At 40.0% G+C, this 27,299-nt stretch overlaps 1 protein-coding gene and 1 long non-coding RNA gene across 10 annotated transcripts in view; one reads left to right on the top strand and one right to left on the bottom strand.

Moving 5' to 3' along the window:
- Positions 1–748: 748 nt before the first annotated feature.
- LOC119489125 (unconventional myosin-IXb) overlaps positions 749–27,299 on the top strand; it is a 70,562-nt gene continuing 44,011 nt past the window's right edge. For 5 of the 9 annotated variants that reach the window (XM_037771326.1, XM_037771324.1, XM_037771329.1 and 2 more), the window contains exons 1-4: positions 752–1,323; positions 24,701–24,921; positions 25,038–25,257; positions 25,565–26,071. In XM_037771326.1, the coding sequence (XP_037627254.1) occupies positions 24,764–24,921; positions 25,038–25,257; positions 25,565–26,071 (885 nt within the window). In that variant the 5' untranslated portion in view covers positions 752–1,323; positions 24,701–24,763. Of the gene's footprint in view, positions 1,324–24,700; positions 24,922–25,037; positions 25,258–25,564; positions 26,072–27,299 lie in introns of all 9 variants that reach the window. The other 4 variants (XR_005207097.1, XM_037771327.1, XM_037771328.1 and 1 more) reach the window with 2 other exon arrangements.
- LOC119489127 lies at positions 6,796–22,306 on the bottom strand. Its single transcript, XR_005207098.1, has 3 exons — positions 22,239–22,306; positions 10,037–10,051; positions 6,796–6,806 (listed from the first exon to the last, which is right to left on the bottom strand). It is a non-coding gene; the product is annotated as an uncharacterized LOC119489127 (long non-coding RNA).

Below are 27,299 nucleotides of genomic sequence, written 5' to 3'. Positions count from 1 at the left end.
TTGGTACTGCATACGTCTAAAACTTGTTCTACAGATGTTGGTCCCAAAGGTTAGAGCTAGGCAAAAAAGCTTTTAAATACTCTGCTCCTTCTTCCTGGAATAATGTACAGAAGGACCTGAAATTGTCAGAGCTGATTACTATGGGGGAATTTAAGTCCATTTTAAAGGATCGAGAAAGTGGCACTATAGGTCGATGTGATTGCTCTTGATTTTCTCACTGAATTGTTTTGAAATTGACCTGTTTGTGTGTTATGGCAAACAAATTTTGTGTTGCATACAAACTGGATGTCATGCTCGTTCACTCGTGGTGTGTGACTGTTGTATTCGTCTGCTTGTATTGTTTGTTTTTATTGTTGTAACAATATCTGTGCCTCCCTCTTGGCCAGGTCACTCTTGGAAAAGCGATTTTAATCTCAATGAGTTTTTTTACCTGGTTAAATAAAGGATATATATATATATATATACACACAAATATATATATACGTATATATATATATATATATATACATATATATATATATATATATACATATAAATTAAATATATATGTGTATATATATATATATCCTTTATTTAACCAGGTAATATGTATATATATACACACACATATATATATATAAATCTGTGTAAAAATCTGTATATACATATATATATACAACTGCGGTTATTGAAGTCGCGCATGCGTACGTCTACAACTGTGGCTCTGCGGCTCTGCAGGGGGATGAATCTCCAATTCCCCGCGGACCTGGCAACCCCGGTGTAGTACCACCGCTGTCCTCCGGCAGAGGTCGCTGTCCTTCAGTAGATGAACCCAGAGCAACAGGGTGCCTCCTTCATTCTACACAATCTGCCTTCAACCTTTTTTCCTCAACTTTTTTTTTTTCACCGCCCAGCAGCAGACTGCTTCTGTTATTTAGGCTCAGAGAGAGAAAGGAAGTAGCGACAGGGCTAGCTCAGTTAGCCGGGTCTGAAACAACCACGCACAGTCAGTCTGTCAGTCAGGAAGACGAGCTTCTGAACCCGGTTCATCTCAGAGAGACTCACCTTCTTTGTTTCATACAGAAGCGGACTGGACGGTTTTCTGTCGGTTCATTTTCTTTTAATTCAAACCGTCAAAAAACTGACTCAACACTCAAGCTTTGTCTTGTCTGGGACCTTCCACCGTCTGCTAGCTACTGGTTCATACAAGTCAACGTCTTTGGTTTTCAAACAAACCACCAACTGAAAAGCAGGTTATCATTTATTAGTTTGAGCCGTTGGTTGAATCTCGGGGAATGCTATCAAGGATTACACCAAGACAATGAGGAAAAACAGCCGGTAAAGGTACGTGGAGGGTTAAATTTGCCTTTTGTACGAGCTTGTTCCGTAAATATGGCAAAATAATGTCGAAATATCTTTGTTTTGTCGAAGCATATATGTGTTTTATGGCATTGACAGATCTGTTATAGGAAGTTAATTTGAAATTAACCGTTTTTAACGTTCCATTTTTAAACCGTTCTAAACGTTTTTAACGTTGCATTTTTAAAATGGAGGTTACCAGCAGCAGCTATAACTTTCACACAGGCGTCCAGAGGCTCACTGTAATAATAATAATGATTGTTGGTACCAGCATGTCGCCTGTCTGGTTGGTGCCACAGAGTTGCATCTAGTTAAGTGTGTGTGAATGGAGCTGAGAAATGTAGGCTGACTTGTTGCAGTGCAATGTGCCCACAGGCCTGGTTCATAATGTGACTAACCTTCATGTCACTGGCTTGTTGTTTCAATGGTGTCAACAACTGGGATTTCAGGAAAAAAAAGATCCACAGTGTTGAGTTTTTTTTTTTTTATTTACAGTCTTTGACATAAACCAGAATTGTCTAGAGAGGGTGCAACTACAGTTTATCCAAATTACTGTTATTATGTGTGCCCTCCATGGTGGTGCACAGTTTATGGCTACATTACAGTACAGCTATGACAGTGATGGGTGTAACTGATCTTGTTTAGAGCTTGGACATATTGCACTTTAAACTTACTTTACACTACATCCAATATACCATTTTATAGACTGTACATATTACATCTATTTATTGTAAATGCTATGTCCATTCACTATGTTCATTCACTATGTATATTCTGTATTTCTATTTATTGTTTTATAATCTTTTTGTACACCTGTACCTCTGTACCTGCGCTTTGCTGTTTTGACACCTGAATTTCCCCCCGGGGATTAATAAAGGTTCATCTTATCTTATATATTTATTGTATTGTTATCATGATAAAGGGATAGGTATTGTCTAAGGCTGTGTATTGGCAAGAATCTGGCATACATATGATACAGGGGTAACGACTCAATGTATTGCGATACTGTAAGCAAGGCGATATATTGTGATTTTTTTTTTTTTAAATTGTCATTATATAAAGAACACACCAGAAATACATCATTTTAGAATAAGTGAAAATAACATACAATACCACATTTGTATTGCATGCAAAAAAAACTGCATGTTTTTTGCCCCAAACTGCATGTGATTATCATAAAGTGGGCATGTCTGTAAAGGGGAGACTCGTGGATACCCATAGAACCCATTTTCATTCACATATCTTAAGGTCAGAGGTCAAGGAACCCCTTTTGAAGCGATATTTAACCTCCTTCACTTCAAGCTAGTATGACATGGTACCATGGTTTTCTAGTTTCATATGATGTCCGTATCTTCAGCTTCTAGCATTAAAACTGCGCACACTACAACCTAGAAATCGCAATTTGCGTTAATGTGTTAAAGAAATTAGTGGCGTTAAAACTAATTTGCGTGAACGTTTGAGTGTTATTTAGCATCCTTCGCAATAAGCTAGTATGACATGGTTGGTACCAATGGATTGTACCAATGGATTGCTCAGGTTTTCTAGTTTAATATGTTGACAGTATCTTCATTCTATCTTTAAAATTGAGCAGCCAGGCCCGATCGCAGGTCGTCAGATTTTTAAGAGGTTAATTAAAAATCAACAGTATTTTTGAGAATTGAAACAGTATCATACAACATAATATCCCGATACTCATGTATATTTACCCATGTGTATCTATTAATATGATATGTTGTCTTTTTCCCAGACTCGACAACTGCATTACAACTAACCAACACCCTTCTGAACTTATTTGACTGTCTGGCTGAGTAATATCAGCAGTGACTGCCTCTATTTACTGTTCCTGTCATTGCACACTAATATTAATACCGCCCATCCCTGCTTTATGTCTGTAATCCTGTGAAACCACGACAATGAAAATAATTGTTAGTTGCAGCCCTAAATTACTGTCACCATATCAATTTAGAGCTCAACAATTAGGACTGGGAGATCAGAATCACTTTTATTTGCCAAGTACTGTACATTCATATAAGGAATTTGACTGGTTTTCTACATCTCTCTCAATGTACTTACACAAAAAACAACAAAGCTGGACAAATAAAATGTACCTTAAAGGGAGATTTGTCAAGTATTTAATACTCTTATCAATATGGGAGTGAGCAGATATGCTTGCTTTATGCAAATTTATGTTTATTAGTGGAAATCAATTAACAACACAAAAAAGACTAGTATTTTCCAGAAACCCTCACAGGTACTGCATTTAGCATAACAAATATGCTCAAATCATAACATGGCAAACTCAAACCCAACAGGCAACAACAGCTGTCAGTGGGCTGACTTGACTATGACTTTCCCCAAACTGCATATGATTATCATAAAGTGGGCATGTTCTGTAAAGGGGAGACTCGTGGTTTTCTAGTTTCATATGATACCAGTATCTTCATTCTAGCTTTAAAGCCCGGCTACAAGGTAAAAATCCCAAGTTGCCTTAATGCGTGGTGTTAAAACGAATTTGCGTTAACGCGTTATTATCGCGTTAACTTTGACAGCCCTAGTATAAATATTATATAAATATATATAAAAAGCACTAATGACCAACAATAAAATAAGAAATAAAATAAAATGTCTAATATACAAGTCAAGTGTTCTGTAAATTGTAAACAATACAAAAAGTGCAAAGAAGAGAGGTGGTTGAAATCAATATCACAATATTTATCATGGGATATTTTCCAATGTTAATTATTATTTCAATATGTTAAATGTATTCAGAATCGCATATAAAATCATTTTGTAGCTGTTTCTTCCGTACAGTAGCACATTGACCAAACCTTGACAAAATCTTCCACACAAGCAGCAGGAACAAGCTCTCTCGCTACATCATGACTAACGTCTGGGTGGTGGAAAAAAGTTCTCATACATAGGAACATTAAAATTACGCACACATGCACTTCACTTGGAAGTTCCTCTCCCTCCTCGTTTCCCTTTTTCCATTTCTCTGATTTACTTTGGTCTGAACACTAACTAGCCAGTCATTTCCCCATTGTAAAATAATGTATACACATCCTTCTGTGCTTATTAAGCCACATGTTGTGACCCAGGCCTTCAGGAATGGCTTGAAATAAGCTGTCAGAGGTTATGGGATATACACCAAATGTACTCGGTGACCCTGCAAAACAAATAGGTGGGGCAACGTATCTTGGATGGAATTAACCTTTCCTGTTTCATTTTATTTTAAGTTTAGTTTGAGAGTAGCTTTCTGAGCAAATGACTGTTGTAAGTCTATTTTAATTATCACTGGCTAGTATTGTTGTCACCTTGTGAGTCTCTGTGTGTGTGTCATAATGTGGTGAGACGCCTACTGTAGTGGGAACTACCACAGAAGCGGTTTTGAGTACTTTGCCAGGTGTTTATATGTCTGTTTGTCTGTGGATGAAATAGCATCGCAACCGATGCAAGATGCAGTCACGAAACTTTACAGGTGTGTAGCTGAGATCAAAATGAAGGCAGAGTTCGCAGATGAGTGTGCTCTGAGCGTATTGGGAGATATGTTTACGCCCCTGGTCCGATTTGGCGTTGCGGCTGATGTGATCCCATCGCAAGATGGTCTCTAGTTTATATATATATTTTCAAGTTTTAGTTCAATTTGTTTCTCTTCTAAAAACACGCAGAACATTGAAAATAACAAGTCGCTTCTTTACCACAAATGGATAAATAATTATACAAATAATCATTACATAACAGTCGGAAACCAATCTTCATCAGATGTTTTGCAAACCGTGGTTCATCATTGAACTACAAAGCTTCTGCGTGGAATAGAAACGCAAGTGACATCTCATTAAAAAGATGAGCGCAACCAGACCGCCTTTTAAATCTATTATTTATTTTTACAATGTGATTGTCTATCATAGAGCTATTAAATATGCCTTCATGAGCATCATAGAATAAATCTATTGAAACACTCTGTGTAATGATTTCAGTTGTAATGGGTGATGGGGAGGGACACAGGAGGAGGTGTGTGGACTTGAGGTGTGTTGGGTGTTTGTGTGTGCAGCATCTGTAAGCCCACTGGTGGTGTAGGACCTGCCAACTACACTTTGCTGTGGATCAAGCATCAGCATATTCAATAGAGTCAAGGTCCCCATCTGTCATATTCAAAATCTAATTAACATCCCAATTCTTCAGAGAAAGCTTACGAGACAAATCTCCATTTATTAAAATTCCTCCTGTCTCATAATTTCAATTATAGTAACTATTTAGAAATGTAAAAGGGAAGAGGTATAACTGAACACAGATATTATTCAGATGTGAACACATAATGCTGTCTAAACATGTATGAATGAATGGCGTCCGAACTGGAGCTATAATATTAACTTTCACTTAATTATTCACTTTAAAGACATGCTCCAATATCTTCAAATTATTGTAAACAGAAAACCCCACAAATTATGTTGCAATACAGCCAATTTGATCCCACACCTCCTCCTAAACATTTAGCCAGTCCACAGAACGTCTCTCTGCCATCTCTGAAAGAAAAGGGCCATATGGCCCCCTGCTAATGGTCGATACTCTGCAGAGCTGACAGTGGTTGAGAGGACCAGAATGGGGTGGGGGAAGGAAGACCAATTACATCTCCAGCTCAGCCTGAGTTGTAATTGGTCTACACATCCTGGCGGATGCAATTGTGTGAAACTGCGGATGAAAAGATAATTGGCTCAATCATAGCTGTGCCTGTATTTCTCAGAGGAGAGATTCAAGGGTTTCCTCAGTCTCAGCTTTCATATTCAGCTTTATTACATTTATTTTCAACCACTAAATCTTACCCTGTGTGTTTATAAATATTAATTTCCTCACAGAAAACACTATAAATCAGTCTTATCTCAGCTAAACGTTGTGTTTTAGTCCACAGAGCTGTTGGTTTTATCTCTAGCAGCATCTGCTTATTGTAGTATGTCTGTGTTTTTAATACATTTAGGTATGTAGCTGTTTTGAATCATCACCCTGAACCACATTAGAGGAACTGTTGTTTCTATACAACGCTTAGCAAGCAAGCTGCTCTCTGCTGTGACCAAAGCCAGCAAGATGTTTTTTAAAAATGTTTACAATAATGAAGTGGTGGGTGAAGAATGGTAATGAAATTGCTATTGGCTTATTTTTACATTGATGTCTTAGATGTCTTGTGGTTAGCTACATATGAGCATTTTATTTTTAGCTGATGGCGTCAGAGGGTGGGGGCGGGGGCTGTTTTTGCATTGCAGATAGTAAAAGCAACTTTGTGATTGGTTGCAATTGATCTTTCAGCACCTCTGTCTGGTGTCTTATCTTACCTGGTGGGTTTTACGAGGTCAAATGTGCCGGATGTTTCTAGAATTACTGAGAAGCTACTTTGTTTCCCACAACTGTTTGATGAATCATGATTAGTGTGGGAAATTAGACCTAAACTGTAGGCTGTAGAATATACAATATGTCCACTGTGGCATTTTAATCTGGTTTCAGCCTACTGTTTGGTGTATACATGTAAAATCTGCAGATTGTGCGAGGTTGGCTGTCTTTCTTCTATTTCAAATGATTATGGAAACACAAAATATACATGCAAAAAGGTCTGTTTGCCTAGTTGATTGATTTTTATTTTGGGTATAAAAAACTAGGGCTGCAACTAATGATTATTTCCATTGTAGATTAACCTTATCCTGATGTACCGATCAGATTTTTTCAGTCCCGATACGATACCTGGGCTTCGGGTATCGGCCGATACAGAGTAACGGTCCGATCATCACATCATCACTCCTCTTCATCCCCTATGGGACATAAGCTCTGAGCTCTCTCCATTGCATTCTGTCCTTGGCAGCATGTTGGGCCTCTCCCCATGACAGGTTCATCTTGTCCAGCTCCTGTATGACAGTTCTGCACCAGGTGGATTTGGGCTTCCCGGGTTTTCTTTTGCCTGGTGGTGTCCATCTTAAGGCGACTCTTGGGATCCGGTCCTGCTCCATTCTCAGCACATGGCCTAGCCATCTCAGACGATCCGATACCAGTGTTTAATTACTAAGCTGTATGCCACACTGTGGAAGTGACTGGGATCATTCTTTTATGTGCAATGCAACATCAGGCTTGACTTAAATATTGCGTTCCTAACTTTGTAAGACTAAATATGACCAATGAATACATAGATATACATTTATTTAATTATTTAGTATTAAAATGATAAATTGTACACCAGCAACTTGATAAAAATCTTAAAAATTAACAGGAATTACAGCTCCTGTGTAAACCTTTATAAATGCAGCAACAAATTGGTCAAAACTTAAACAGGCATTCAAATTACAGTATGTAATGTATATAAGATATAAACATTGAATTGAATAGATAGGCCCCCTTTGTCACCAATATCCAATCTATTGAATCTGTCAATTATTTTCTCGATTAATCAATGAGTTGTAAATGTTAGAAAATGGTGAAAAATTGTCAGTGTTTCCCAAAGCCCAAGATGATATCTTGTTTTGTCCACAACTCAAATATATTCAGTTTACTGTCATAGAGAAGTAAGGAAACCAGAAAATATTCACATTTAAGAAGCTGGAATCAGAGAATTTTGACTTTTTTTTTAATTAAAAATTACAGATTATCAAAATAGTTGCCGGTTAATTTAAAAGAGGATAACTAATCGATTAATCGTTTCAGCTCTATAAAAAACAACAGACATAAAACCTTCTTGGATGTTTAGTCAACCAAGTGGTTAGCACATGAAAGCATAATGCAAAGATGCAAAGAAATAGTTTGTCTACTGTGTTGTAAGCCTGTTCATGTGAGTTCAGTATTAGGTTGCTGTGTTCGTCTTTTTATTTTTTATTTCAGACTCTGACTAATTTAGGTCTCTGACAGAACAAGGACAGAGGAACTGCGGTGTGCTGTATGTGGCAGTAGAGCGAGTCCCTTAGCAGCATGCCTTGTCTTTATGTGCAGCTGGTGTACTGGGGCAAGATGATGTAGGCTACCTGTGGAATGACGCAGACACCTGCAGTCCCATGGCCCTGCAGAACAGCCTCAGTCAGTAGGATACAAGTGTTGACTGATTGTCAGTCTGTTTGCTACTACTACACAAGGTAGTAAAGTGAAGGGCTCATTGCCAAGGGCTTGGCAGGAAAGTCAAGACATGTAGAGGCTTGTGTTTCTTTTACGTGTGTGCTCATCAGGAAAATGTCTGTATCGCTCTGCTGCTCCAGAACACTGGGACGGGCTGGTTTAGGTGTCATTCTCCCTTTTGTAAACCTGTGGGCTGGTTCAGGAGAGGAAAAAAGCCGTTGAAAGAGCTCCATCTCCATATCTTCTCATTACAGATGTTGACAGCGGATTTGAATAAGCTATCATGGGTAAAAACTGGATGATTCCTATCATACCTCTTCAGTAAAGCAAACTGAGTAGGTGTTTGGAGACAGAGGGAGAGAGGAATGGAAAGAAGGAGGTCAGAAAGGAGAAATGGGACACCGGTATGTGTGCATATGTGTGTGTCTTTTTGTGTACATACAGTGCGTCAGCGCTAAGTCCAATAATGTGACAGGAATGCCCCAGGGTCCACCTTTCTGCGGCGAGAAGACAGGGAGAAAAAAATTGCCTTGAGTTCTTTCAGAAACCTGCTAACCAAAATTTGCACTGACCTGTATTTTGTAGAGACTGGACCACCAGATGGAGAGTGCACGCAAAACAAAGTTAGCGAGTGAGCGAGGCAGTCTGAGTAGACAAGGAGAGGTAAAGAGAGGGAGAGTGGTGAGGTTTTAAAGTCATCCATTCCACAAACTCCTTGGTAACTTGGCTCTTTCAATGTGGGGAGCTGAATTTATGGGCTTTATAAATAGACGCAGCTGTAATGATAGGGTATAAGTGAGGAAAAAGGCAGACCGACTGTTTAGGGATGGCCTACTTACAGTGCATTTGTTTGTTGTGCCTTCACTCAGCCATCATTACACATCCAGTCAAGATGATTGGGATCAAAGCTTGATTGTGGTGATTATGATTATACCAAATCTGCATGTTTAGATTCTGATTATAGGCACCGTTATAAGCCAAGCAAAAGTTTTCACCAAAATATACAACTCAAGAATTTTCCAAAGTGAAGTGAAAAGTGGTCTGTCAGCGTCATGGAAGGCATATTTTTACCACTTTCAGGCAGCTTGAGCACAATGACTTCATATGGCATTCAGTTTAAAATCTACATGTGACATCTTTATTGTTGCTCTCTTTTGGGTAGTAACCCTCCAGTGTTTACATTACCTGCTGTCATCACATTGAAATATATCGATCGTAAAGTGAAAGCTACCAACAATAACTAGGGCTGGGGAAAAAAATTGATTCAGCTATGTATTGCGATTTTTTTCTTTTTTTTTCTTTCTTTTTAACGATTTTGAAATCCATTTTTTAATGCCAGAATCGATATATTTGCTTCATTTGAGTCTATGCGGCCATAAAAGGAAGTTGCTGCTTTTATTGTTGTAGTCTGAGTAATGTGACGTCCTATCCGTTCCGTATCACCAAAACAAACAGCCGCGAGCCGAAAGGACAAATCAGAAAACGGCGCAGGGTCCACGTGGATACAACCTGCACCTTCACATATTAAATCCAAAGTGCTAAACACTACACATACAGTAAAGTATGGAAACACTTTGGGTTTCACAAATTTACCAGGAAAAGCAGAGCTTGACATCACGGCTAAAGCTGCATGCTAACTCTGTCATGGACAGGAAACGTTATCGTATTGCAGTCAAGCCAGCTGTAACTCTCATCTCCGTGGTCAAATCAGCCGACGCTACAACTGTAGCGCACCCATATACTGACATTTATGTTAAATGCATTTAAACATCTCTGATGGAGCTGACCATGGATGTATAAAGAGAACGGAGCTGACGGTAAGAGCTAGCGACGGACTTTGCGCAGTTAGTGGAAGTATACACGTGTGGCTACATCTGGTTTTCAAAATAAGGTGTTAACAAAGGGAACTGTATGTACAAAATACATATATGGAAATAAGATTGATTGAAGTATAAAACATTTTTACTTAGATTTAGATATTTTCATAAGAAAAAGTCCCTAGAAGTGTATAATTCAACTTTTTCCCATGGTCTAGTGTTAAACAAGTTAACAAAAATCGCAATAAATTTTAATATCAAATCGCAAAACTCGTAGAATCACAATACTTAAAAATCACAATACATATTGAATCGGCACCCAAGTATCGTGATAGTATCGAATTCGGAGAAAGGTGTATTGTCCAAGCACTAACAATAGCCCAGTTTTACCAGCTTTTCTACATGCATCTTAAAAGCCCAGATTTTCAGTATTTGCTGTTCATGTTGAAGGGATAGTGTATAATTTTTTGACATGGAGTTACTACTCTCTTGATGCATGGACTTTAGCTCCGGCAGAGACTCCTGCGGTTGGAGATCTCCCAGTGAGAGCAACATGTCAGTGAAAAATGAGCAGCAGCCACACAGTGACACCAAACAAAAACATTTCAGCTATAAAAACATACAAAAAAATGCAACTGTCCTCAGTAGATTGACATCTTTTGCATGATTCCACCATTTGATTCTCTTCTCATACCCATCTTGAAATATTCCATGCATTAATATCACTACTGGTCAACAACACATGCAACTTTTTGCAAAAAATATGAAATCCAATCTGTGCTTATATCTCAGAAGTCTGACAAGCCTTTCTGTCATTCACTCCCTGCCCCCTCAGGAAGGGGACCGACTGGATACAGATTGAGTGACTAGTTGATGGCTGTGGTGAGTGCTAACCTCCCCCTCCATCCTCTCTGCGGTCACTGATCCTGTCCCTTGGCTCTGGATTATGGGCAGAGAGAGGGCACACCCTGAGGCTCTGTTTGCTGTTATTCTGCACCGTAGTCCAGCTCTGAAGGTGACAGTCAACATTGGATCATTAGGCATAGCTAGCCAGGGCCAGGCAGATGCACTGTCTTGAGTCTATCTATCATTATTGTTTACCTAAATGTCAATCATATCTCTGTCAGTTCCTCCTACAGTTGGAGGAAACCGACAGAAACTAGCCATAAGAGCGGACAGTTTTTAGGCTAAATTGGATTTAATTGTAATATTTTGTTATCTAAAACACTGCCTCCAACAAGCACATATGAAACAACCATCATCTACCTACCTCCACCTGCTTTATCTTTCAGCAAACCAAAGAAGTCACGCAATTGCCATGTGTAACTGACAGTGAATTCCTGAATTTGTAGTAGTTTGGGTTGTTTTAGTGCACATAAAACACTACAGTAGGTATGTACATTCTAATAAACATGACCTCCTGCCTTATAAATATCCGCATTGCATGTGGAAATGACTATGTAATGACCAAGTTCAAGCTTTGATCTCTTTCTGTGTTTACTTATTAAAACACTTCCTTCATTTGCATCCCCCACAAATATTGTGGGGAATTGTTGGATTGGACTTGTTTACATCTTGGTTTAAGAGTTATGGACAAGTCTAACAGAGTAGACTTCTAACGTCATTCCTTACTCACTACTATTGAAATGATGTGAGGAAAAAATGAATAATCTCAGCCAGGCAAGGCGGCGGTAGAGGTGACGGTACATTCCCATTATATGTGCCAGGGCAAAAGCAAGCCAGTGTGTCACAGAGGACAATGGCGAAGGTGGCACAGTGTTGGGTTAGTACGAGGTCCACATGGCGCCACTTGAAACGCATGACGTTTGTCCTTGTAATTCTGTGTAATTAAGTTTGTATCTAAGTTAGTTTGTGGTGTTTATTGACTAAAATGGCCTTCAAACTTGAGCGTAAAATTGGAGTACATCATATGATGTTCCTGTGATAGTGTGAGTAAAACTGCATTCACAAAATTGAGCATGGTGTTTACTCCACTTTGCTCGCATATTGCTTTGATTACAGTTTGATGAGATTATTTGTGTTCATGTAAACATAACCTGGAAATGATTATCTTTATGAGATGAGGCTTGATTTTCTTGCAACATAATTTATGTTAACTACTTTTTCTGTTATTGTGATGTATGTTAGCCTTTGACGTACATTTTCCAGTCCAAATATATTAATTCAAGGCATGTAATTTGGGCATTTGTATCACTGTGTGTTCAGCACTAGGATTGGACTCTGTGACCCAGCCTGCTAACTGCAGCCCAGTCTTACCGCTAGATGCCTGAAGGGCTGTGGAGAGTGACAAGGGAAGTGAAAGAGAAAAAGCGAAGCACAGAAGAGTACAGACAAGAGAGGCACAGATGGGGGAAAGAGATGGAAAGAGATGGAAAGAAAGAGACAAGGAGAGGGAGATGGAGCGGGAACAGTAGACCTTGGCTATGTGCTCTGCTCTGTTCTGTTTGTTTTTGCTCTATTTTTACTGTGCAGACTGACTGTGGTCACTGACGAATAGCACCATATGTAAGTTACATTTCATCTGACAGAAATCATTCAGGAAGTCCAACCCAAGTGGGAGTGTTAAAGAGACACGATGTGATCTGTTCAGAAGAAAAGAAAGGGACAGTAGAAGAATATGTTTTGGAAAATAGCTTGTCTTTTTACTCCAAATTGTTTTGTTTATGGCATGTGACGTTGCACAGCATCAGTTCTGTTCTTTCCTGCTGTTACTGTTAGCTCCACTTCTCTAGAAACAATACAGATGGGTAGATTTATAAAAAGGTTGCCCTAGGCCTAGATGTTAGAATGACATTATCCTTTCTAAGATGCTTATCATCCACACGTTGGTGTGTGAATCTGCCAGGCCACCCAAACATCATCAGGATAAACCACAGGGAAGACTGTTTCAATAGATTATACTAGCTGCACCACATATAATCTGTTGTATGTTAGAATGACTGAGATTATACTTTTTTCCCCTTTTGTTGCTCCCCTTCATTACACATCCTTCATCATAAGCTCTTTTTGCTACCCCTCCTGCTGCTTTTTGCCCCACTTTTAAGTTCAAACTTAGGGCAAGGCGTGTATAAAATGTAAGATGAGTAATATTGCTAACATTTCTCAGTTGGTAGAGCGTGGTTTTGGCACTGCTTTTTGCAACCCAAACTAAAACATGGTGCCATAGCAGAGAGAGCTGAGTCTTTAGTTTGTGTTGGGTGGGTTAAATCTACCTGTGATGTATGCTTCCAGACAGAAGCAGTTTGGCATTGTACCCTGCAGTGCTGTCTGAATATTTTTTTTCTAAGGAATAAAGAAAAATGGTGCGGCATGTGAACCAGCGGCAGGGTTAAAGGATTTTAAATAAGTATGAACTTGGTGCAGTGCAGTGGCTATTCTGGTGCTACAATGGAGTCATGTGTTTGGGAAGTGTTTTTAGAGCAGGGTAGCCCACATGAGTGAGCGTGTACAATAATCCCCTCTGTCTGCCTCCTTCCCTTCGCTTCCTTTTCTCCTCTTCCTGGTTTCTGCCTGCAGCTGCCCCACATCTCCAGACGACATACTGTATGTTTGTGTGTTTGTGCTTGTGGTTTGTCAAGCTGAACGGGAAGGAAGTGTTTCCGAAACTGGAGACCATCCTGAGCAACACATTGTGCAAATATAGCATTTATTTTAACAGGCTTAATTCAGACAGGGCTGCAAATAACAATACTTTTCATTAACAGTTAATCTGTTGATTATATTTTGAACAATTGATCAATCATTTGTCTATAAAATGTCTGGAAATTGTGAAAAATGTCCATTACAGCTACTCCCAAAGCCCAAGTTTATATACTGATATTCAAATTACTCGTTTGTCTGACCAACACTCCCAACAAACCCCAAAGGTATTTAGATTACTCTCACAGAACACTCAGGATACCAGTAAATATTCTCATTTGAGAAAGTGGAACCAGTTTAAAGGCTGTTACACACCGGCGCGATTTTTTTCATGCGATTAATTCGCATGTCAATATATTTTTTCGAACTGTTGTTTTTGTCATGATTACTGTCACACATAATGCAATCACTATTTACAAATATAGACTTTATTGGAGGAATACATTACTGTATATCGTAGTGGTGTTAATGCTGTTTTGTCCACCCCCTGAACGTCTGTAATACTAATTAAGAGCATACCAGTGCCCTTCATGTCATCATTTAGCTGTATTTCTTTACCGCTGGTCTAAACAAGTCCATTATTAGTCCAACATGGCTGACATGACTGGTCCGGAAAACTCTCCGGAATCCCCTGTCACCACCAACCAGCGTGGAATCCCCAAACAGCCAATCAGACTCAGCAGAGGCCTTCTGGGTTGCATTAAGTCAGACATGCTATGGCCTCACTGGTCTGGTGTATTTCATGTGGATGCTGTTGCTTTGAATCTAGAGTTTCAGCTCATCACACTGATTGAAAACATATATATTTCTCTACACCATTTTGGTTGCTATGCGCCATCTCATGCCGGTATTAACGTTCAAGGTTGGGATAATATTTAGAGAGAATTTGCATGTGTATTTGCATGTGAGCTTCACTGCGCTGTGTTGCAGCACTCTGCCTCACATTTTGAGTGGTCTGATGAAATACAAAGCACTTATAATAGTTTGTGTTTCATTCAAATCAGTTTCGCTGGCCTTTTTACTTTGCTCACTGGGGCTTGCCCTCAGGTCTGGATGACAGAATAATAAAGGGGGATTATATGTCAACCAAAAACACCAAGACATTGGTTTTTATAGTAAGCAGAGTTCCCTCAACACAGAGCACTCCCTCCGCTCACCTCTACTCAGTGTGGTTTGGCATCTGGACTTAGTTAAAGCAGCAGTGCCAAATGTTAGGCAGTGGGGAGCAGAAGGGGGTGACCAGCGGGGGGTCCAAGGGGAGGCATCGGGGGTAGCATTGGGGAAGATTCTGTTAAAGACAGTGGAATATGACAGGAGAGATGGAGGGAAGGGGGTATAGTTAAGGAAGCGGTTGGAAACACAGCAGTCCAGCCAGGACAGACGGGTGGCGAGACACGGGGGAGTAGTGTAAGTCTGTACCCGGCCCTCTTGGATTACTCACCTGCTGTGAAATGAACATAAAGTAGGAGTTCATAAAGCTGTGGCTAAAACTAATGTTGGGTTGCCTCAAGCAACAGCAGAACGGGCTGACACGTGGAGGCCTTGGAGGAGTGATACAGCCATGATTTCACGTTGTTTTGAAGTCCATTGTGTTTACAGCCAGCCTGCTGAACGATCTGTGCGTGATATGGGGTCATAGATACCTCCCAGCGATGTCAAATGAACAGCAGCCCGCTTCAGTTTGTCGATGCATGACTCAGACACATGATATTGGGAGTGGCAGATCAATGGAGTGCACTCAGATGACCGTGTTATAATTGATTAGCATTGTCTATGGTAGTTATGGTGATTTATTGTGACAGACAGCTGGCCAGCTTGAGTTTAGATATGGTTCGGAAAACCAAGCTATCAAATGGTGTTTATCCCTCTCAAAGACTTGCCACTGTGCAGTTTGGCTGTGAGACCAAACAGCATCTGTGATGTCTTTCTCTCCGCTTCATACTCCTTTTCTTGCAGCTTACGTGTGGCAGAGAAGAGGATTTTGACCATGAGCTTGGGCTCCATATTGAATGAATAGGATAATATCAACAAGTCAAAGACTGGATCCCTGCGGCTCCTCTCTCCTTTATCCTCTTCTTTAGACGGAGGCAGCAGATGCTCCTCAGCTCTGCTTTTATTGTTCATGGCTGGCCAGCCTGGGAGCTGACTTAAAAACTAGGGGGGAGGAGATGAGCTTTTAGTGCCCTTTTTCTTCCCTTTCCTTCACTCTCTCTTCATAGTTCCCTCTCTATCTGTGTTTGTCTTATTGAGCCCAGTTGGTGTCTGCTGGATGAGTTAATTCCCTGATTGAGGTTTTGGTCCCTTTTTAAACAAAAGGCAGCATCTTTTGAATAGGCCACATGGCTCCAGTGGGAGGGCTCTGATCCATTCACAGCCATTTTGGGTGCATCTGCACTTCCTTTAGAGCCTCAACTGTGAGGCTGATTTACCACCACTCAGCAGCAACAGGAGCGATCTCTATCACACAAGTCCCGAGTGCATTTATGAATCCCTAAGAGGACAGACACACACACATAGAGTGAATCTGTACTTCCTTTCTTCTGCTTCTCATTGTGCCCAGAGGACTATGCAGCCCTCTTTGGCAAAGAGCCAGCCCCTCTCATCTCCATTAGGTCATGCAGAGAGAGTTGTAGTGGTGATGGATACCTCAGTGGCCCTCAGCTTCACTTTCCCAAGGGAGAGGAAATCAACTTGGTCTACAGCGTTGCAGCCAGACACACAGATGTACCCTGGAAGGGGTCTAGGTGGACTTGGGGATTTTGAAATGTTTGAAATTTAGTGTAAAACAAAATGATTACATTTAACTTGAGCACAGATGTTCAAATGGTTAACCTCCGCAACCCCACAAAGCCTTTGGCGGGTCCATCATTGCAAGCACATGTTGTTGGAACAAGCACAGTTTAAACCCACAGAGCTTCATTTAAATTCTAGTCAAGGTCTCAAGATTTCCAAAGAATTATAAAAGGGTTGGCGGATGGATTTGAACAATTCATTCATTAAAAAGAAATAGCTTCAACAAAGCTTTGGAACAAACTATATAGGACCTTTTCTGCCAATACAACATCTTAGTGTCTTCATGAAGCAGTCAGACATGTAGATTTTTTTGTGTGAAAGTGATTTCCCAGAGGCATCTCTTGTTATAGTAACAATGAAATCACTCGTCTCTACAATTACACCCAACTTGCTCATCCTTTCTGAGTCAGATCCAGAAATGTCTGCTTTACAACACTCATGATGAGAAGTGTAGCCTTGCATTTACTCATTAGGGCTCGCTGGGACTCCTCCAGAAGGTAGACCTTAAAAGGTCTATTGGCACAAATTATTCTTGATACACGTGTCTTTGTTGCTTTTATTGAAAATATTTGTATTTGATTGATCTGTGGATGATTTCTTGTGCATGAAAATTTGACCTACATGGCTGTAGCTCAGATTGAGTGTTTTGACAGTTAATCATAGTGGTTGGTGCCTGAATTCACGGCTCCCCTTGTCTACAACATCCCCTTGTCCTTGAGCAAGACACTGAACTCCAAATTGCTCCCAAGGGACATGTATGTAGTTGAAGGTAAAAACATGTTAGTCACTTATGGACAAAAGTTATGGTTTTTCATTTCTTTATAAAACGTTAGTTGGAAAGAAAATGCATGCTAGTTTCCAGAGAAGTATTTAGTATAGTAGTAGTATATACGGCTGAAACTTGAAAGTTTTTCATTATTAAAGCCCATGGGGCCATTTTCAAATTACTTATTTTGTCCGACTAACATTAAACCTAAAGATAGGCAGTCCACAATCGCATAGAACAAAGAAAAGCAACAAACCCTCACATTTGAGAATAGGAAATGTTTGATGATTAATTGATTATCAAAGTAGTTGTAATAAATTTTCTGTTGACCAGCTCATTGATTCATCGATTAATTGTTTCTATCACAAGTAATTTCATACTTGTCCTCTGTCTACCAAATAATTTTACAATTATCAATCATTGAAGGGTATTTGCGAAGTAAATTGTTTTTTATTATTCATTATTTTCAACCCAAATAGAATAATTACATGTCCAGATGTAAAGACAGTGTACATCAATGTTGGTGGAAATGTAAACAAACTACAGACGCTTTCAAAGTTGTAGTTAGCTTTTCAGTTTTTGAAAAAAAATCATTGTGATTGACTCATTCATGGTTGAAATAACAGCCTTCTAGGTCCCCGAACTGCTGTCAGTGTCGTGTCAGTGACCAGTTGCGTCCATGATAGGAGCTGCTTTTAGCCCTGACTCATGAGATTTATCAGGCGTCACCATATCTTTGGTCCACACTCACTGCTGACATCATAAGCTGCTTCCTTTTGGATCACCTCTTTGTATTCATGTGTTTATTAGCGTGTGAGGCATACAGTGAGGGAGAGACCGAAGGAGTGAGACAGAGGGTTTTAACAGAGACTTGCCAGTCTTCCAGCTGAAGCTCATTGAGCCTCTATGTGTCACTGGGTCATTCACTTCCTGCCAGATCATAGAGTCAGCTGCTGGTGTCTCAGCACTGACGGGCTTCTCTGTTTATGCAGACTATATATATGAGTGTGAGTGCCAGTCTTGGGAGGTCCATTAGGAAGAAAAATGTACTGTCTGTAGGACAGACTAAGAGCATTACACTCAAGATTTTCACACATCTTTTGAGTGAGATCATAAACACTACAACAACTGGCCATATAAAGGCAAAACATTTCTTTTCTCTCTTCACTAATTGGCACTCTAGACTTACTATCACTCCTCCTCCTCCTCTTCCTCCTTCTTCTTCTCTGGGTGGAGCTTTTTGCTGTTTCTTTGAAGTTGGATGAAGAAGACTGAGGAGGAGTTTGGAGAAAGGGCAAAGTGAGTAAGACCTAGTTGGATTAATTCACTCCTGTCAAACAACTCCGCTCTTACTGCCAACTCCACCTTCAGTTAATATTACATTAGAAGATTGCTTGTTTTATGCAGCTATCTCTTTCTAGTTTGGCAGTTACTGTTCTTCATTCTTCCTGTGTGCATACATGCAACACATTTTAATTCACTGAATGTGTACACTATAGCTCACTTTTAATACTGTGCTGGCCAGAATTATAGCATATAAAATGGACCATAACCTTCAGTGTTAACAGCACAGCTCAGTGAAATACTGCCCCTCACACGGCTGTCTCTAATAGTTCCCCTGTGACAGAGGATTGAAAATCAGTGCAGAAGTCCAGACATGAACCTGGGTGGTCTAAGGAAATTCAATCCAAAAGAAAAAATTAACTATAAACCCTCAATTAGTAATGGGTAGTATTAGGTGGTAGTAGTAGCTTCGACCGTTGCCATGGTAATCGACATTAATTATTATTAGTTATTCTAAGACGGATATTGCTGTTTGTTATGTGTAGAGGTGTCTGTGTGTGTGTATGTGTGTATGTACAGTAGTGCCGTGCGGCGCTGTCCTGAAGCTTCCAATACCTTTGAATATTTCTCACCGAAGCTCCGAAGCCCAAAAAATGGTATTCGGGACAGCCACAATTAGTAGTTTTACTTAAGTAGCTGTTAAATTGATTGTACTGATCAACAATTTGTTGTTTTGATGAAATCAGATGAGTAATAATTCTGTATGTAGGCCAATCTTTATTTATCTTGATTACGGTATTCATCCTGATGAATGCACACAGTGGAATTAATTTACTGCAAGCCTATTCTCCTTGTCTGGATAATGAAGGGTTACTTGGGATAAGGTTAGTGAGTCCAATGGTACCGCCTTTAAACAAAATGTCTGGTTTAAGGAGCTTGTTAGTATTTAATGCCCCCTCCTGCCCACAGTAAGCAGCTGAAGAGTCCCTCTCTACCATCAGTTGTAGTTCTGTGCTCTAGTGTCTTCCCATCAGCCCCCAGTAAGCAGCTAAAGTGCCAGGCTAAGCCTACGCAAAGCAGACAACCCCGGGTCTTATCTGAGGAATGCTGGGCATCCTTGCAGAGGATCTCCTCCGCAGGGAGGAAGCTGTATTATCTCAAAGCCTCCGTCTCCTTTGATTGTCCCCCGGGACCTCTCTCTTTTCTGTCTCACTTTTAGATGTTTACTTTTCTCTGTCTGTCTGTCTGTCTGTCTGTCTGTCCTTCTCCCTTCCTCTCCTCTACTTTATTCAGTTTTCTCTCTATCACAACCCGTTTTCTCTCTTCACACGGTCACACCAACTGAGATGAAATGCTTTACGTCTTACAAACATATACTGTACTTTGTATTTGCTCTTTTGAAACTAGTTCAGAGAGCAGCTCAGGAGTTAAAGATTTAAACCAGACAGGGCCCATGATCGAGGATAATAATGATGCTGTCTTTTGTGGTCTCTCTGCAGTTTTGCATGCCTTGGCATTTTACAGGCTTGCATGTTTTTGGGACTGTGGTCAGCGAGCCTGGCAAAGGCACAAGCTCATGACTCTCAAGCTGCTCTAGTTTTCCTCTAATTCTCTACTGTGACCTAAATGATTCCAGAGACAGCTTTGTTAAGATCTCTTTGTTGTTGTAGTTTTGAGTTTGCACCATTATAGTATGTAAGTAATGATCTTTGTCCTTTTGTATGTGTTAAACAACAAATTTGATAATGTTCATGCATCATAAAGGCAAAAAGAAAACATAGAAACAGGCTTGAACATTGCAATGGGATCAATTAAGGCAACCCCAGATATATTGGGTACCAGTTACTAGCAGCACCGTGTGGTTTGCTTTAGTATCTCTTGTTAGTAATGCAGAGGTGTTAATCTAGCTATAAAGCAAGGAATCTTTCTTTCTTTCCTTCTGTATGTCCTTCGAATATCTCGAACCGCTCATCCGATCTTCTTGACTTTTGACAGGTGTATTGCTGGGGATCCAAGGGAGTGCAGTGTCGATGTGGTGCAATTTGGCCAGATGGTGGCGAAATAACAATGAACTTTACATTTTGGCCTGTAACTTTTTAACCATAAGTCTCACAAACAAAAATATTTTTTCCTGTGTTTTATCCATATTAGCCACGCCCATTTGTGTGTAGATTTTCCGTCATCTTGAACTGTTTCCAAATCAGAATTTTTGCCACTACTCCGACACATTTTGAGCAATCGGCACAAAATTTGGTACAGAACATTTCTGGACCAAGCCGGACAAAGTTATTTTTTTGGATTGTTGACGTTCAATACAGTTTTGCTATAGCTGGCCCACATGGTTAGCTCAAATGTGGTGGGCAGGGCTTATGTTACAAAAAATGTCATGTCTCCTGAACACTTTGTGCTATTGAGACTACACTTAGTGGACATGCGTAGACTAAATCACCAGGAAGAGCGTCAGGTTTTGAAGCAAATTTGCGTAGTGGCCAAACAGTGGTACTACAATTTCCGTGTCCGTCACGTGATGCCATTGGGCCCAAATAGACTTTTTCCCAGAGACTTACATTGGGAAATAGACGTCTGTAACTTAGCGGCTAATTTTTTTTTAGGTAAATTAACTTCCCAGTACAAGCACTTAAATTGCCCTTATTTAAATCATTAGCTCCTAAAAGTTGTAAAATGCACTAATAGCCGAATCCAGAGTTATTTCCCTTCCTTCGTTCATGTGAATGAGCCCCAGACCGAGGGCTGGGAGGCGGGGTTAAAGGAAACGCTAGTGCGCCTGTTCTATGGGCCCAATGAATGCAGAAGATCCCCGGTGCCGAATAGTCACTGCACTAGTTCCTTCTAAAGATAGAAATTGTTGAGGTGAGATTGTTTGTAATTTATTCTTTTCTCGACACAATATCCCCCTGGTTAGACAGGTGGTAACAATAGAGGAAGGGACAAAACCACTATTACGAAACTAGATATTTTTGAACGATTGAAATGAGCTATCCTGTTATTTGAGCTAACTCATAAAATGGCCACTTAGTAGATTTACTGTGTCTGTTATTCATGATAACTCCACAGAACACATTGGTTATATCAGTCATTGGAAAGTCTCAGTGAAAACAAACCTTATAATGGAGGAATGGAGAACTTGATTTCATAACACATGCAAACATCTGTGAGGGCCTCTTTTCCCTCAGCATGCTTTTTTGGGCATGCTGTATCTCAGACTATAACATTTCTTATTTTCCAGGTCGAGAAAATAAACTATCTCTGCTCGACTGATAAAAATGATAAACTGTAGGACTCTGTGCTTTCAGGACTCGACCCGGGATCAGGTTACCCAAGCAGGGCAGTCTGCCTGCCATACAGTGATTTAAACCAGGTTCCTGGTTCCCAAGGGGGACTTCACAGTGTACACAGAATACTTTACTGATGCAAAAGCCTCGCTACATGATCCATCATTAGACCAAACTTTACCCAGCTGCTGTCTCTGCGATTCACACTCAACTATATTTCACTATTCTGCATTAATTGTTGTTACAGGCGGCTTTAACCTGGATCATATTGCTTTGGCTGTAGATGTTACACTGACTCAGTCCTGAAATACCTCAGCATTACTTCAAAGAGGTGCCTTTAAATTAATCTGTAACGTTGGCCAAGCTTTCTGTTCAACGGCTATGATGTAAAGCTGTCATCATGTCAGTCTGGTAAAGTAACCACAGCAACACACTGTCAGTAATTTGGGTGTGGAGTAAAGGTAACTTGTACGAAGAAGTATGATTGTACAATGATTTGAGTGCTAATTACAGAGTAGTGTTAGCCCGACATGGTTTTGTACTGAAGCTAACTGCTGTAAAGTAGATTGTGGTGCGGAAAACTTGTACATGGATGAACCCAACTGTTCTCTTTCCTCTATGTTCAGGTTGCACATAGCCATGTGTTAATGGAAGAGTTATAGATTAGCATTTCAAGTTTTCTTTGAAACAAGAAATCCATTTAGCACAAACGTGTGACGTCAGTAGACTTTTAGCATGCCGCGAACTCTTGCTCAACTTTTGCAGAACAGCATGCAAACGCTGTGGTTGAATCTATTCTTTTGTATTTAAGCTTGCGTACTAAAACCTTGTTAATGCTGGTAATGACTGCTCATACCTTACAGTGGAAAAGGTCACATGTTGAGGTGGGCTGAAAGTATGCACCTTTTCATTCCAACTAAAAACCTTCTGAGCTGATTTTACTGATTAATACACCGTCACCACAGCCCTCTGTGGCCAAACTCTTCCTATAAACAGTTTTGCAGTTACATGAAAGGGTTTTTCAAAGAATTGGTGCCCGACCTCGTTGACTCCAGTGAGTTTAATGGAATGGAACCCAGTCATGTGATGATTCATCAGTAAGAGGTTTGACCTGCCCCTTTTAGTTTGTAGTGGTTTAGTTCATAAAAGAGCCTGGTACATCTTCAAGGCAGCTTCATCTCACTCAGGAAATCAGTGATATCCATAGTAATGACTGAACAAACCTCTACTTTGTTCTCAGTTCATGGTCTGCTCAGTGCTCTGTGATGTTGTAAGTCCTTTTGTGTTGGAACCTTTCCAGGTAGAGAAAATTGAGTTATCTATGGATTGAGAGATGAGTTGTTGTGGTGAAAAGTTGCTAAACACTTCATCCTGCTGCCAACCAGTTCTACGTCATACACCGCTGTAGGTGTCTGTGAGAGTGAATGACGTGCAGTCATTACACCATTTGTGGTTGAAATGTTTACTGTGTTTGTGTCTTGGTTACTATCGTCAAGCGGAAGGGTTCAATTTCTATGCATCATCTGCAGCTGTAACGTACAGTAAAGTTTCAGTGGCAAACTTGTGATGTGATATCAACGCACTGCAGTGTTGTTAAATTTGAGTCGCCACTGATGCACATGTCTGAGCCCTGTACCCAGACAGTACTTTTAGAGAAATAGGAATATTCTTCTCTTTATTTTGTTTAAATGGATCATTTTCGTTTGACCTACTCTGATGACTGAACTGTATTTTTAGATGCGAGGAAAACCACAAACTGGAAACTATAGTAGTTGCATCCACTCCATTAAACTATTAGTTTCATAAATATCATAAAATCTAAATATGTTGAAGTTTGCCTTTCAGTGTGTTTTGTCAATATCACTTCACACTTATCTTACACTTACACTTATCACACTTAGCTGTTTCACAACATGAGGACAGCATCAACAGGGTTTCTCACCATACAGTTTGTGATTTCTCTTCTTATATTTCTGAAACATTTCAGTGGTGATTGGTAAACGTTTGGTAAGGGAATATTATTTAGCTTTGGGTACTTTGCTCACTGTAGTCTACAGAGTTTGAACATCTTTTTATCATAAACAGCTGATTACAAAGAAAGAGCTTTAGGCAAGTAAATAACTTGATAGGACACAGGCCTCACAAGAGATCTGGTGCTAATTTATAAGGCCTGTATCCTATCAAACTGTTATATTTCTTGTATGGGCCTCTTGTCTCGGCTAATCTAAGACACACCTCTGAGTTACATTATGTCCAGAAGGTAAAATTCAGAGGGTCAAATACCAAGGATGAGCTTCCCCTGTGGTTTGAGACTTTGTTTGAAAATCAACTATTTTGTTTGCATTTTAAAATTCTTGCTCGGAGCTGCAATGATGCATTGTTTAGGCTTTTAGAAAGCTGCAGTGCTTTATATTGGAATCCGTTCACTGTCTGTTTCTACTGGCCAGTGCTGAGTCTTTATTGGAATAGAATAGCTATTTGTTGGCTTGATAGTCAGTCCTCTCTCTTTCATCCCACATGTTATAACTAGATATGTTTCTGCTGTAACCTCGGACAGCCTCCTTTTCTCATGGCCTCTGTCAATATGAGGAAATATTTGGCACTATTGTCAGTGTGGATGCATAAAAGTGGAAATAATTGTCGCTGATCAATCAACCTGTCATTTTCAGGTGCTGCGTGGTGAGAGGGAAGCAGTGGGTGCGGCATGCTGAGGCCACTCCCCCTGGCCCAGGATGAGTGTCAGAGATGGCGCTGCCACCATGGCAACGAACGCAGGTGGAGGAGGGGGGGGAGGCGGGCCAGCTAGCCCAAACGACCAAGATGGCCGCTCATACATGCTCCAGATCTACCCACGGTTGGCTGCCCAGTCCTCCACCTGCTGCAACCTTAGGTGAGAAAATTAAGCATCAGCAGTTTATGTTTAGCTATGATGTTGTTGAAGTAGTTAAGGTAGAGGAATAACTGTAACCCAGCATTGACCAAACTTACCTTTTTTCTACTCATCAGAGTGCAAAAGGATGCAACAGCAGCCTCCGTGATCTCGGACGCTGCCACGGCGCTTGGGCTGGACCCTGGCCGCATGTACGTGTTGGCAGAGGTGAAGGAATGTGGCGGGGAAGAGTGGGTGCTAGAGGCCGGAGACCTGCCAGCACAGAGGTTTCTGCTGTGGCCTCGGAAAGCCCAGGAGCAACACCCTCGGAGCCTCGGCTTTTACTTCTTACTACAGGTAGAGTTGACAGCACACAGTTCACTTTGCAGTCAGTGGATGTGGACCGCTGAGGAATGTCCTCCCACTGTCTGACTACTATTGCATCCTGCTTCCTTCTGCTCGCTCTTCCTCTTTGTTGCCATTTTCTGTGAGAAACAAAAACAAGTAGTCAACCTAAATAACAAAATTACACACTAACGATGGAAAGATATAACCAAAAAGGCAGTTAAATTAGCCATATGCGAAATGTTCCTCAATATCATTTCACATAACTATTTTGACAGCAGTAAATGGTTAAGCTAATTTAAGCTCTTTTCTTTTCCAGGAGAGGAATCATGATGGCACTATCCATTATGTCCACCTCCCATCTGTGACTAAGGAGCAGGAGGCGCAGCTAGCCGCCAGGGGCTTCCTTCCACCTCCACAGGACGACTTTGCAGACCTCTGCAACCTCCCCGTCCTCAATGAGGACAGCATATTAAATAACCTGCGCACGCGCTTTTACAAGAAAAAGATCTACACCTATGCAGGCAGCATCCTCATCGCAATCAACCCCTTCAAGTTCCTGCCCATCTACAACCCTAAGTACGTCAAGATGTACGAGAACCACCAGCTGGGTAAACTGGAGCCTCATATTTTTGCCATCGCAGATGTGGCCTACTACGCTATGCTCAGGAAGAGGGTCAACCAGTGCATCGTCATCTCTGGGGAAAGTGGCTCAGGCAAGACCCAGAGTACCAACTTCCTGATCCACTGTCTGACTGCGCTCAGCCAGAAGGGCTACGCCAGCGGGGTGGAGAGGACCATACTGGGAGCTGGACCGGTACTGGAGGTAAGAAGTTAACATGTGTGACAGCAGTGTTTTGGCTTGTGTCTACTCCACCAGTCACTTTGACTGACCCCCTCCGGTAACACTTTATAATAACCATCAATAATAAATGGTAAATTGATATTTAATAGGAACTGAGTTAATTGTTATTTTGCAGTTAACAAACAATGGAATGATAATGAATAATGTTTACAAATGATTAGTAATGCTATAATTTATTTTATTTTTATCATTAGTTTTTCTAATATGAGATTAGTTTATAAATTATATATTGTGTCATAGCTGATAAGAATTACATTCTGATTACATTAGTAAACTGTTAATAACAGTTTACTGTTGCACACATTATAACATTTTATATATTATATTTATACAAATATTTGTTAATTAACAATTGATTTGTAAACCTAAGAAATTGTTTGTGAAACATATATAAACATTACATAGACAGATGGACCAGAAACCAATTATTAACCTTTGACAAAGTATTATATATCTAAATAATGTTTATAGATGCTCTACAAAGTATTTATTAACCATTTAACAAGGTATTATAATCATCAGTTGCAACTTTATAATAGCCATCCAAATAATATTTTTAGACGCTTTACAAACCAGTTATTAACCATTAACAAAGTATTTCAAATATCCAGTCCATCTTTCTATGTAATGTTTATAGATGTTTTACAAATTATTTCTTAAAGGTTTACAAATCATTTGGTAATCATTAACAAATACTTAATATAGTATATCAAATGTTATAATGTGGACAACAATAAACTGTTAAAATAACAAATAATAGCATTAATGATTATTATGAAGCATTATCATTTCATTATTTGATAACCGTCAATTGACCATTTATTAATGATGGTTATTATAAAGTGCTACCGAACCTCCTCATGTTGTGTTTTTTTTATTCAAAAACTTTGAGGTAATTGCTAAACTAGTGTAACCCACTGTTGCTCTTAGACAAAGAGTAGTGACCTGCTCTGGATGGGGAAGCAGGTTAATGCTTGTGAAGAGATGAGAGATGGGATAAAGTCTTTAATATTAAAGCCAGTGTCTGTCTTGTATAAGTCACAACAAACGAAAGAATGAAAGAATGTGTTAGTGAAACAGGTGAGTCTGTTAGATCCCCATTAGCTTCTCCCCTGTCTCATCAGTCACATGAAATCATCTCATCTCACAAATGATCTGTTATCGTAATTCACACATTTCTTTTCTGCGT

The sequence above is a fragment of the Sebastes umbrosus genome, chromosome 5, assembly GCF_015220745.1.
Source record: "Sebastes umbrosus isolate fSebUmb1 chromosome 5, fSebUmb1.pri, whole genome shotgun sequence".
In the NCBI taxonomy this organism is placed as follows: Eukaryota; Metazoa; Chordata; class Actinopteri; order Perciformes; family Sebastidae; genus Sebastes; species Sebastes umbrosus.
The sequence above is the reverse complement of the archived record's forward strand: the minus strand, read 5'-3'. Positions and strand labels throughout refer to the sequence as shown.